Raw genomic sequence first — 13951 nt, 5'->3', positions numbered from 1 at the left:
ACCATCAGCTTTCTTCACCACATTTGCTTATTCACCCGCTTTGTCTTCAGCGGTTGTGTCGGGAAGGTGAGCATCATAGAATGCCAATTTAATAGAAAGTATTCTTGCGTTGAGGGAGTACTTGAGTGGAGGCTCAATGTCCTTCTGCTACCTTAATACTAAAGCTATAAATATAGGCACATAGATCTATTTCCCCATCCTCATATAAATATATTTGCATATGTACGTCTTTAAACCTCTATAAATGTCCTTTGCTTCCCAGAACTTTCCTCTATTTCCCTTGATTTTCCCTCTGTCCCTCCAGGATTTCAGCACTTCCTCTTTGTTACATTCCCCTTGATCATGCCCTACCAGGTCTCCTACACCCACCTCCCCATCAATTTGGATCGCTTGTTCCCTTGTCCCTGGGTTTGTTAACACCTCTTCCCTTCCCCCCACCTCCCCCTCTCCCATGTCCACCTGGAACTGTCAGTCCCGTTGTTTTCTCCTCCAGATCTGATTTCTTTTAAAAACAATGAAAAGAGTCTAGAATCCAAAACCATTAATATTATCTTCCTTAGGAGTTTTGTAATGATTGAAGAATGTGATCATAGAAGTCTGTATATTTTATGAGTTTATTTTATTACTATTATTTATTTTTCTTACTCTCAATTAAAAAACAGCTTTATTTTACAAAAAAACTTAAACATATATGCAAGCTTAAAATAGGATTGGGGTGGGAATAGGATTTTGGAATTGTTCTCTTGGTACATGAAGTCTAATAAATGGTGGTAACTTATTTTTCTTTTTTAGGCATTTGGCAGCACTATTGTAATTAATCCTGAAAAAGACAAAACTATGGTACAAGAATTGCTGGATTTTAAAGATAAGGTTGACCATATAATTGATATCTGCTTTTTGAAAAATGAAAAATTTATCAATGCCATGAAAGAAGCATTTGAAACATTCATTAACAAAAGACCAAACAAGCCTGCCGAGCTTATAGGTATTTTTCTAGTCCATTTTTTTCTATTTCTTTAAGGTTTTTCTTTTATTCGTGGAAATCTCCCATTAATCTGAAATTTTGACATAATTGTAGTCTATTCACACCCTGTTCATTTGGGAGTATTTAGCTGGTTATATCTAGTCTGAAGTTTTCTAAGAACCTGGATGTAAGGAGTAGTTCTTTAAGCTAAAAAACATCTCAAAGCTTGTATGTCAAGCATGATGTCTTTGGTACATTAGACCCTATTTCACTTTATTTATAATAAGTATAAATTATATCTAAACCTAGAACAATTTAGAGGAGGGATCAGGTGTTATTTCTAGGAATAAATACTTAGGGTTATAAGAGGACAGCAAGAAATCCAGGTGGGGAATCAATGTGTACTAGTCTGTGCCCATTTAGCATAAGGGCATTTCTCAGGATTTTTCCACCCTATTCGTTGATGTCAGGAGGTTCTCTGAGAAGATCCTTTTTACCCACAAAGATGAAATTTCTTTAAAACCTAGTATTCCTATTAATCTTTCCTATTACATCCTTCTACTCTACAGTACATTTGGTTTTATTTTGATAGAAAAGTTAAGGTTGGCATCTGTGTAAAATGGACACTGTAGGAAGATGCACCCAGTTTTCCAATGGCTTTGAATATTTTAACCAGAGGCAGTATCCTCTGCCCCGTCCCACTCCCAAGGATACTCATATTCAATTATGAGTCAGAAGATTTGGTCTTAAGTTTAGGTGCCGGTATTTATTAGCTGTGTGGCACTGAACAAGTTACCTGATCTCTTGAGTTTGGGGATTTAAACAAAATACATATATACCTCTTAAGCATTGAAAACTTGAGTGTATTTTACTCCTATTTGGGTATGTAGAGTAACCCTATGTGGATTACTGTGGTCATTAAACAACAAATTTCTCCCTCATTTTAGCTAAGTATGTAGATTCAAAACTTCGTGCTGGCAATAAAGAAGCTACAGATGAAGAACTTGAAAAAATGTTGGATAAAATTATGATCATATTTAGATTTATCTACGGTAAGTATTTATTGCTTTTTAATATTTTTTCTTCTAAGACAAAGCTAATGGAAAAGCTAGTCAATATATTCAATCTGAAAGTAGTATTTACTTAGGAGTTGGAGATTTTCCAGTTGTATTTTGGAGCTACTCTGACAGATTACTATTTAATTGCCTGTGCTTCGACATTTCTATTATAAAGAGGCTTGACTTTGGTGACTTGGTTTAATCTCTATTATATCCGCATGAAACCTCTTCTAAAGCAAAAGGAACACAGTCTCAATTGGTTACAGTAAAGAACCATTGGCATGTCAGGCCCAGTGTTTTTAGTGTTTCTCCAATTTAACAAAACTTTGATAAAGTGAGTAAAGCAGACTAACTTGGAATAATGGTGTGTTTTTTAAGCACTTTGTAGTAAGTATATCAGAACGTTTCACTGGAAGATTGTGAGTTGTGTTTTTTTAATTGAATATAGGGAAAGATGTGTTTGAGGCCTTTTACAAGAAAGATTTAGCCAAACGACTGCTAGTTGGGAAAAGTGCATCTGTCGATGCTGAAAAGTCGATGCTGTCCAAGCTGAAACACGGTATGCTTCCTGTTCTTTTGTCCCTTTTTTAGATTTCTGAGGACAAACATTTAAATATAATTTTTACTCTCAGTTGATTTCCTTTTTCATCATTCAGCATATGATGAAAACTTAAACACATGATGTTTCTAAACTATTGTACCTCTTCCGAGCTGTTGTGTGTTTTGTATTGTTCTTTTTTTAAAAATTTGTATGTTTCCCATTTATCTTGTGCCTAAATAGTGATAGTGAATGAAGTTTCCTCAGGATTAAAGGAATTGACTTAGAATTAATGGGCCATATGCTTAGGGTCAGGATATCCTTTTATTCTTATGGCTAGCTATCGATTCTATTTTATGCTTATGTAAATTTAATATACTGTGTTTTTAACGACACATTCTTCCTTTTATTAACCACTTTAAATTATTACGACTGTAATAGAATGCGGAGCTGCTTTCACCAGCAAACTTGAAGGAATGTTTAAGGACATGGAACTTTCTAAAGACATCATGATTCAGTTCAAACAGGTAAAAGTGAGTTAAACTCTTACTTAACTCCTAGAACTTAAATATGTTCAGTTGACGTCTTCCATATGGCAACTTGGATGGTTTCACAGTAGGGGAAAAAAATGACCAGTACATTCGACTTACCTCAGGATTAATTCTTAATGAGCACCCAAAATAGCGCAAAATAGTAAAAAAGTGATGTAGTCAATACAAGTTAAGCTGCAACTATATAGGAGAAACAGGGCTTTCCCTAGAATCTAATCAGAGCTGGTGGCATTGAGGAGGGAAGAAAAATGATTAAGTGGTTGTATAAGGCATTTGGGGACATTGAGGAAAAAAACTGGACTCAGTTTTGGAGCAGTGTTAAACGTTTAAGACCACAGTGGTAGCAAGTTTCTGAGGTGGAAACTAAGACTTGAAGACTTAAGAGAAAGCCGCTTTAGCAGGTCACTGGTCCAACAGAAGCAACAACAGGATTTTTGTGCTATGCCCCCCCTCCTTTTTTTTCTTTCCTTACCTCAGGTTGTCCCCTGCAAACAGGCAGTGGAACAAGTGAGAAACCGGAGACTTGGTGGGGTGAGGAATGGGGGTTGCCACAGGTTGTTCCAAGCCACACAGGGGCCTCCAAAGGTGGGGACGTTGAGTGGCATGGGGAAAATTAACAGAGAACAGTGTTGTGTAAGAAGTTGACAACATGTGATCCCCATGTGCTGTTTAACATGTTACCTTAAATATTTTTCTAGTGCATTTAATGTAGGTATCATTTATAATCCTCTTAGTAGTAAACCTTTTGTTCTAAGGCTGGTAAGCATTTGCATGGTTTTTTCCCCCCCTGGGGAGTTTCTGAGCTATGTCATTGTTATCATATCAACAACCTGCTTTATAATAAGATCTCAGTGCATGTGTTGACTCTTCTTACAGTATATGCAGAACCAGAATGTATCTGGGAATATTGAACTAACTGTGAATATCCTGACAATGGGCTATTGGCCAACATATGTACCTATGGAAGTCCATTTACCACCAGAGGTAAGGATTACTGACTCAGACTTAAGTCATAGAAATAGACATACCTGACATTTTTGTTTGTCTGTTGCTTAAAAATAATGAATGCCTTTTAGAAGTTTGTGTCAGTGAACACATCAACACTACGTGACAACTATTTTCTTATTTCTTCCCCTGAACCATGTCTAATTTGGTATGTAGCGATTGGTTCTCAGGCTCTGGATTCAGGGACTATTTCCCCAGTTTGTGCCCTTTACCAAACACTCAAAGACTAGCCCAGGAGTCACCCTGGGGATGGAGGATCTCTGAATAATGGGTACCTTAGAAAATATCTCAGCTCCTCGGGAAATGCCCAATGCAGGACAGGGCACTTCAGAATTAGCCCATTGGAAAAGAACACTAGAGAGCTGGCTTCTGATGGTCCTCTGTAGAGAAGAACTCGTAGAGGGAGAATCTAGAGAGAACAAGAAGAAAATAGGCAGAGCATTGTAAAAGGTTCCCATTGATAATTGAACAATTAAGTTGTATAGGTAAAGTATGTATATGCCAATAAAGCTAAAGAAAAAAAGGACTCCATTAAGCAAGAACAAAACTAGTACAGGAGTAGCAGTAAAATTTGGGACCCAGGACTGTGCACGGAGGGGCAGTATTTATGAAGTGGATTGTTCAGTGTTAGAATTCTGAAAATATTGAGGATGGAGTGAACCATGAAGAAAGCTTATGGTGCACGGCTGTCAAAAGATAAAGCGTCTGGGGTCTTCAGGGCTTGAAGATAGTCAAGCAGCCATCTAGCTGAGAAGCAACAAAAGTCCGCATGGAAGAAGCATACCAGCCTTTGTGGTCATGAGGTGTCCATGGTATCAGGCACCAAAGATCCAGAACAAAAAATCATATTGTTAATGAGGGGGAGTGCAGAGTGGAGACCCAAAACCCATCTGTAGACAATTGGACAACCCCTTACAGAAGGGTCACAGAGAAGAGACAAGCCAGTCAGAGTGAAGTGTAGCACCAATAAAACACACAGCTTTCCTCTAGTTCTCTAATGCTTCCTCCTCACCACTATCCTGATCCCAGTTCTACATTACAAATCCAGCTAGATCAGAGGATGTACACTGGTATAGATACGAGCTGGAAACACAGAGAATCCAGGACAGATAAACCCCTCGGGACCAATAACAAGAGGGGAAGGGGAAGGTGGGGTCGGAAGGGGGAACCGATCACAAGGATCTATGTATAACCCACTCCCTGGGGGACGGACAACAGAAAAGTGGGTGAAGGAAGACAGCAGACAGCGTAAGTCATAACAAAATAATAGTTTATAAATTATCAAAGGTTCATGAGGGTGGAGGGGCGGGGAGGGAAAATGAGCTGATACCAAGGGCTCAAGTAGAAAGAAAATGTTTTGAAAATGATGGCAATAAATGTGCTTAACACAGTGAATAGATGTATGGATGTGGTAAGAGTTGTATGAGCCCCCAATAAAATGATGAAAAGTAAAATTAAACGAACATTCAAGTAATCACTGGACCTATTATTACTGATTATTGTCTTAGAAATGTCCTGAACTTAGTACACACAAGATGATGCAAAGAATGGTATGGGGTTATGGAGCTTAAGTAATATTTTGTCATTTATTTTAGATGGTAAAACTTCAGGGAGTATTCAAGACATTCTACCTAGGTAAACATAGTGGCCGTAAACTTCAGTGGCAATCAACTCTAGGACATTGTGTACTGAAAGCAGATTTTAAAGAGGTAAGTTGCTAGTCCCAAATTTTAGTTTTCACCTTCCTCTTTAGTGTTGCCATCATCCCTCACAACCTGAAGGTGCAAGCAATTGTAGAATCATCGCAACGAGTGGCCCGTTGCAGTGATGGCTTGCCACACAGCTTTGCATGTGCTTCGGTCTATTTCAAGAAGGAAATTTTTCCACAGTCGGCTGACCCTGCTGCAAAACCAAAAATAATAGTCCTTTCCCCCACCTGTGAATGCTAAATTAACATGGCCATCTCTTAACAGGAATCTTTTTTGCTGGGTGACAGAGAGCATAGAGTTGGGAGCGAAGAAGAGCCGTGCTTGTGTCTTAATATCCAGAAATGGCTGCAGTACTTGATGCTTAATCTGTATCAAGAAGTTAAAAACTCACTTGAAATCGAGATTTCCTGCTGTTCATACAAAATCTCTGTAATAACACATAGGGTTTAGTTACTAATTTTCATGGCTTTGTTCTGTTTTAATTATCAGGCTTTTAAAAAGACCTTGGAAAAAGGTCACCGAATGCTTCCTCTGATTTTAGGATCATGCTGAACATAATGTATTGCACCTGAGGTGGCATTTCTGGATAATGCTAATCCATGTGTCTACATCCACTAATTGAAAAATGTTCCTATAAGAGGTTTTTTGATTTCTTGTTCATGTGTTTTGAAATTTTTATTATTTTAATGATAGCTAACCATTGCTTTATCTCCCAACAGGGTAAAAAAGAACTCCAGGTCTCTCTTTTTCAAACACTGGTACTGTTAATGTTTAATGAAGGAGATGAATTCAGTTTAGAAGAGATCAAGCAAGCTACTGGAATAGGTTTGTGTTGAATCAGTTGATGGGTAGTCATTTCCAAGGGCCCACTCTGTCAGCATGGCTTGTGTTAAGAACCCTGGGGACTGCAAAGGAACAGTCCTGTTCTTCAGTGCTCTTAATGAATCCCATGGGGAATAGAGGAAAGGGGACATTTGAAATCATTTCAAAATCATTAAGTACCAATATACCTACAAGTGTAAGGAGTTTGGTGCAGCAAGCCTTCACTGGAAACTGGCACAATTGGGAAAACTTGCATGAATCGTTAGGGAAAAGGCATGTGAACAAGGGGAACAGGCTTGGGCTTAGCATCAAGTACAGTGCTGGCTTGGATCATGAAGAGTTTAACACAGAATGAGAAATGAAGTTAGAAAGGAAGATGGGTAGAATGAGGTCATGGAGAGTCTTAAAAATCTAGCGCACACACACACAGGAAAAAGAATAAAAGAAAATTTGATGAAACCTACTTTGTAGAGTCTTAAATATATACCATGATGGAAGTGATTTATTTGGACAATTAATTTGGAATCAGCATGCAAGGCAGTTTGGACTTCAGAGAAATTACAATCTAGGAACTATTAGAGTAACTCAAGCATAGAGTGGTAGAGCTTTATATTAGAGGGAGGCCATTGATAATGGAGAAGAGCCATCTGTCTTTAGGGAAGCAACTACGAGATATGGGGTGTGTGTGTGTGTTGTGAATGAGAAGGAAGAGTAACAAAAGATTCCAGGGTTCATCCAGAGTAGGTTGGTAGTATCACCAACAGTAGTTGAAGAATTCAGAATTCTTTGGAAAAGACGGTGAATAACGTAGACATCCTGGACTTGATGGTCAAGCAGCCAGGGAGAGGTGGTCTTTAAATGTGGGAAAGGTCATTTCTGAGAATTTGACAGTTACCCAAATAAAATGATAATTGAAACTTTGAAAGGACAATTAGGGAAGAGAAAAGCAAGTGGATAGGGCAAAGATAAATTATTTCATAACTTTAGGCAGGCCCCAGGTGGTGGTTTAAAAAGAGGCTGGGGTGGATGTTCAATTGGGGTTAAATACTAGCTGTTCATAGAGATGAGCGAGCAACACCTAAACTGCTGCTGCTTCTTCAGAGGATGGAGAGTTACGGAGAACGCTGCAATCATTGGCTTGTGGCAAAGCCAGAGTGCTGGCGAAAAATCCCAAGGGCAAAGACATTGAAGATGGTGACAAGTTTATTTGTAATGATGACTTCAGACACAAACTTTTCAGGATAAAGATCAATCAAATCCAGATGAAAGAGACGGTATGTCTTTTGCTTTCTCTTAGCTCATTAACTGGGATGATAGGTTCATAATAAAAATGCATATGCATAGTATTACCACTAACATTTTTTTTGAAAATAGTAAAACTTTTATTAACTTATTTAACATTTTCTATACATGTATTTGGCTAATATTTTCTACACATATATTTGGCATAATTTATTGCAGTATTTCATAAGGTATTTTTGAGGGAGCTGATTATCAACCTACTTGTGTTTTCATTTAACATTAAATCTTCAGAATATTGTCGTGTTTTTCGATGTTTTCAAAAGTGAACAAATTGCTGCATAACATACTTTTATATATACATAGCTGTTTTATAGTTTACTCAATCACTGCCCAGTGTTAAGGCTTTTTTTTTTTTAGGTATCGCAAATAAAACTGCAAGTTAAGTCTTTGTAACTAATTGTGATTTCTCTGATTCTACCCCCTTAGGGTAGAATCATAGAAAAAGATTTTTGGGTGTCAGTGGGGTGTGAACATTTTCAGTCTTTCTACATAGAACTGTGTGTATTAAAGCAGCAGTGTCCTCGCCAGCACTAAAGATTGTTGCGTTAAGCATTAACAGGTTGTTTGGGTGAAAAATGTAGAATGACTTAGTCACTTTCACCATTAATCAAAAAAATACTATTAGGTTAATTTTTGCCACTTGAATCTGTAATACACTTTGATTAGAAAGATATGACAGTTGAAGCATTTGTGAAACATGTTTAATGCATTGCTTGAGGAGAGCAAGTTTTAATGTGTGGCAGGGTCTAACATCTTCAAGTTCCTATGTGATTCATGTACAAGTCAAAGGCATTTACCTCCTTAAAAGATAACTGTGTACCTGAAAGAAACTGGCTACAAAAGCCCAAACTATTGTAGTTTCATTGTAAAGATGACTGTGTTCACTTTAGCATCGAGTTAGGGAAGCTGACTCCTAAACATCTGGATGTCTCTTAAATCAAGAACAAATGTAATAAGCATTTCTAGTTGCTATTTATGAAACCACAAGTTTCTAGATCAGAATTTTCAAAATGTTTGACTCTGCTTAATGAGCTTATTAGCTGGTTAGAGCTACATTTTGCGTCAATCGCACTATAGATTAGCGATTGTCATGCAGAAATTTGACCAACAGCTTCTTTGACTGACAACATATTTAGGAAGAGTTCAAGAAGAGAATACAAAATAGTTCAAAACCATCTATCTGCTGGTCCACGTGAGAAGGACGAGGCTTTCTACTTCTGTAAATTGTTAGGCCCAGAAACCCACAGGGGCAGTTCTACCCTCTATCCTATAGGATTGCTGACCTCAATGCCATCCAGTCAATTCCAGGTTGGTTTTAGCTTGTGTGTTCAGAGAAATTCAAATATTTCAAATATTGTGTCATGTCTCTGAAACACAATTTATGGATGTAATTATGTTAAAACTTCAGATAAAATTCTTACTTTAAAATTGTTATTGTTGTTAGGTTGAGGAACAAGCAAGTACTACAGAAAGAGTATTTCAGGACAGACAGTACCAGATAGATGCTGCAATTGTTCGGATCATGAAAATGAGAAAGACACTTAGCCACAATCTTCTTGTGTCTGAAGTGTACAACCAATTGAAGTTTCCTGTAAAGGTAGGTGCCTCTTTATGGTACTGATTGAACTTACTATGAATAAAAGCAAATGCATTTGATTTTCAGAAACAAATCTTACCTTAGACTAAAGCCTTAGGCATTGGCTTACCATAAAATCAGTAGTTCAAACCCACCAGATGCTGCTCAGGAGAAAGATGCGACTGTTCTAAAGATTGTAAAGCCTCAGAAACTTTGTATAAGGCCACTACGAGTTGGAATCAATTCAGGCGTAGTGGGTTTGGTTTGGTTTCAAACCATTTGAAGGGGCAGAAGTTTTAACTTAGCATACTAATGCTGTCCTGGTCAACTTTTTCCCTTTCAAAGCCCTCTGTATCAAGTGACAATTTTACATATTCTGAAAAATGATCAAGATCATTTTATTTTCATTGCCTAGATAATAGTGGGCATGTAGTGAACCTTGATACTTCAGAGCTAGAAATGTGCTTATGAAGAATCTATAAGCTTTAGTTCACAGGTAGGGTACAGAAATCCAAATCACTTCCAGTAGATAGCAGTTACATTTTACTTGAAGCCTAAAACTTGAGAGGCTGAAGCTAAAAGATCTGAATATGAGGGGCTGCTTCATTATTTTAAGAATACTACCATTTGTTGCAGCATTCTTTTTAAATGATAATTTCTGTAGTACATCTTTAACTTTGAGAACTAACTTGTCCAAAGTAAAGATCTACTTTGTTCCTAAAACTATTTCGGCAAAATGAATAGCATTCCGTTTCTCTAATCTATGCCATGTTCCCCCAAGTGAATTGATAACTTCATCTTGTGTTTTGAACTCTGTGGAGAGTAGTCCTAAGAAGACTCCTTTAAACCAGAAAAGTAACATAACTTGTTACATCACAAAATGATAAGGATGGACCCGATAAAGGATGTGTTTTGTCTGTAGTACAAAAGCCATAACTTGATTTATTTCTATTATACTTCTCTCTTTTAAAGTGATTTAATACATTAAATCTAATACGGTATGTTGCATTTATTTTAATCATTAAGCAAGCGGAAGAACACTGGATAATACTCTGTGAACTATTTTTTTTTTAAGATATGGGATGATGGCAAATAAGACTGACCCAGATGTTGAAAGCATTATATTTTATTTTACAGCCTGCTGATCTCAAGAAGAGAATAGAATCCTTAATTGACAGGGACTACATGGAAAGAGATAAAGAAAATCCAAACCAGTACAACTATATTGCCTAAAATGTTGGCCTTGGAGCATTTGGTGTCGTATGCAGTAGCCAGTGGATAAACTAACATGTTGATCCTATGTTATTTGACTTCTTTTCTACTATCGACCAAATGAAACCATGTAATGGAAATAGTTGAGTGGATTTTTTCAGTGGTTAACATGCCCATTTAAAGAGTAATACTTATCTTTAAGAAAAATGCTGTTGGAACTCTTTGCATGTTATTTAGTATGAAGTGCAGAAACCTCTTTAAGAAAGTACCTGGTCTTCATGATTCCTCTTTGGAACTAAGGAAGAAGTCCCTATGACTATTAAACAGGGGGGAGTGGTTCTTATACACCATTGATTTAAGCAAAAGATTTATTTGCTTAAAAGGTCACTTAAAGATACTTAAATTGCATGCAAACTTTATTTACTGTACAGAGTTCTGGATGTATTTATCAAATAGAAAAACCACCGTGGATTTGGTTGTTCACCTGTTTTGTGAACCCCCTTGAAAAGAAAAACCATTTGTCATAGCTATTGATATTTTACTAGATGATGTTCTGTTAAGTTGAAAGGGATTTTTTTAAGACCTTATTTTGGAACAAGTTTTCAAGTAGAGGGACAGATGCTTAACATACGATCTGTAAATACACATCCTAAACTGTGCCATTTATAAGTATAGGATGTGTTACATGGCTTAGACCTGAATGTACTGTGTTAATTAACACATCCTCATAAAAATTGCTGATGCATAAGATTGTTGATCAGTTACACTAGAAGAACATCCAACATTTTTTTAATTTTGTATTAAAAATGAACATAATAGGGAATTGCAGAAGAGACCAAATTCAACATGTTTTGTAAATGATTACAAATCCCTCAGCGACTTCTAAGCTTACTTTAGACTCTAGATATTGTTGGACAGTTTTGTCTGAACTCGGACCAATTCTATTTTGTTACAGGCTTCCTACATAGGCTTTCTAGGATTTTTCATTTGGGTTTTGGGAAGAATCCCAACTCTGCTCTTGTTTGGTAAATTAACGCTAGACATGAAAGTTCCTCCAAATTTTCCCACACATCTTTTCGTTGAGGATTTCAAATTTTGTGTTATCCTGATCCTCTTCCATTTAAAATTGCTTAAAGAGTTCTCATAGCCACTGGACACCTGCTTTTCAGGAGAAAGTCCCAGGAGTGTTTGTACATTCAAAACAACAGAAGTATTGTTCTAGTTGGTAATTTGTGCAAAAGGCTTCTCTCTACCATCAGTGTTTTTTTGTATTTTAAGGTGTTTTTTTTTTTTTGGTGGGGGTGGTTCATAATTGTTTGTCACCCCCCCCCAATCTTTGAAGGCAATGGAGATGCAGAAAATGTAATGTTTAGGTTTTTTCCCCCATAATCAGAACTGTTTTAATGCTTTTTGCAACAGTATATTTTCTTGCCTATTTGGAGTCAAGATAAATACTTAGGTCCCAAACTTCAACTGAGAATGCTTTTGTTTTAATGTCTATCATTGATGGTTTTTTGTTTTATTTTGGGGGGGTTTCTCAAAGCCCCTGTGTGGCCAGCTATTTTTAGAATGCTGCCTGTTTCCAATTGCATATACTTGTACACTATTGTCTAGCTATATGTGGTATTTATAATTCCTGCCTAATTCTATTTGAGACAAGCCATTGTCTGTATTGTTGGAGTCTCCTCCCTGTCGGCACTCATCATCTGAGTGCATCTATTAATGGTTTCCCTTTGAGCATACTGGACCATCTCTATCAGTGTTCGAACTCATCCTTGATAGTCTCTGAGATGTATAGATGATTATGCAAGGAGGAGGAGCTTGATAATACCTTCATTATCTTGAAAGCAGGTCCTTTCCCTAAGGGTCTTACTATTTGGAAAACTTGTGCTGTCTCAGCTGAAAATTGGCGAATGATTAAAAAGCAAGTTGAGGGGCACTCATTAAGAAATTGGAAAGCAATATTGGAAAATCGAACTTTCAGTTACACTGTATCAGTTGGATTTTTGTGCTCTTTTTCTCTGTGTATGTGGTGGTTCTATTTTTCTCCAATAAAACTTTTATTTAAAAAATTTCTGGAGAGAATCTGTACACAATTATTAAAAAGAAACGTATAAAGTCATGGGATGTAGAACAAATGTTCTTTTTCTATTATTTTATTGACTCGTACAAATTATCACAATCCGTATATACATCCATTGTGTCAGCACTTTTGTACATTTGTATCCCTCATTATTCTCAAAACATTTGCTTTCTACTTGAGCCCTTGGTATCAGTTCCTCATTTTCCTCTTGTTCCCCACTCCACCATGAACCCTTGATACTTTATAAATTATTATTTTGTCATATCTTGCACCATCCGATGTCTCCCTTCACCCACTTCTCCGTTGTCCGTCCCCCAGGGAGGCGGTTTTTCTTTAGAACCTTGTAATCTGTTCCCCCTTTCTCCCTCACCTTCCCTCCACCCTCCTGATATTGCCACTCTCTCCGCTGGTCCTGAGGAGTTCATCTGTCCTGGATTCCCTGTATTTCCAGTTCCTATGTGCACCAGTGTACATCCTCCGGTCCAGCCAGAGTTGTAAGATAGAATTGGGATCATGATAGTTGGAGGGGAGGAGGCATTCAAGAACTACAGGAAAATTGTATGTTTCATCATTGCTACACTGCACCCTGACTGGCTCGTCTCCTCCCCATGGTCCTTCTGCAAAGGGATGTCCAATTTCAAATATTGTTCTTAATGATTTAAAGAATTCACATTGGCCAGGGTTTTTTTTTTTTGCTTTTTTAACCCCCCCTTTTCATTTGTATGGTGGTCTAGTGCTGCAGTAGGAGGGTGGTAGGGAGAGGGTATGGGAAAGAGTAAAAGCTCCAGTAATACTAGAGATTATTCTGAAATGTCATTTTTTTCAAAAGCATGTCAAATTTGGACTATAAGCATTATTTCACTGAAATTCCCAAAGGCAGTTTCATATAGTCAATGTGAAATAAATGAGTCTAGATTTAAGTTGAAAATAACAAAAGATGAAGTGGTCCTGGTTGCTTTCATTTGTTTTGATGGCACTTGATGTTTCTATTAACACTTGATATTCTGAGCAATATAATTTACCAGTAAGCTGTGGGGGGTGTTGTTGGGGGCTCTTATAACAATCCATACATCAATTGTATCAAGCATATTTGTATATACGTTGCCATAATGATTTTCTAAATATTTCTGT

At 37.2% G+C, this 13951-nt stretch overlaps 1 protein-coding gene across 5 annotated transcripts in view; it reads left to right on the top strand.

The window, feature by feature from the left end:
* Positions 1–12812, top strand: part of CUL4B (cullin 4B) — a 50567-nt gene extending 37755 nt beyond the window's left edge. For 3 of the 5 annotated variants that reach the window (XM_045295858.1, XM_045295857.1, XM_030887216.2), the window contains exons 12-21: positions 793–985; positions 1912–2016; positions 2471–2581; positions 3002–3093; positions 3988–4095; positions 5712–5825; positions 6545–6650; positions 7749–7921; positions 9394–9546; positions 10663–12812. In XM_045295858.1, the coding sequence (XP_045151793.1) occupies positions 793–985; positions 1912–2016; positions 2471–2581; positions 3002–3093; positions 3988–4095; positions 5712–5825; positions 6545–6650; positions 7749–7921; positions 9394–9546; positions 10663–10758 (1251 nt within the window). In that variant the 3' untranslated portion in view covers positions 10759–12812. The remainder of the gene's footprint in view (positions 1–792; positions 986–1911; positions 2017–2470; positions 2582–3001; positions 3094–3987; positions 4096–5711; positions 5826–6544; positions 6651–7748; positions 7922–9393; positions 9547–10662) is intronic. The other 2 variants (XM_004713048.2, XM_030887217.2) reach the window with 1 other exon arrangement.
* Positions 12813–13951: the final 1139 nt, after the last annotated feature.

Source organism: Echinops telfairi, unplaced genomic scaffold (genome assembly GCF_000313985.2).
Source record: "Echinops telfairi isolate 266 unplaced genomic scaffold, ASM31398v2 ScPeMD7_6080;HRSCAF=6971, whole genome shotgun sequence".
Taxonomy (NCBI): Eukaryota; Metazoa; Chordata; class Mammalia; order Afrosoricida; family Tenrecidae; genus Echinops; species Echinops telfairi.
The sequence above is the reverse complement of the archived record's forward strand: the minus strand, read 5'-3'. Positions and strand labels throughout refer to the sequence as shown.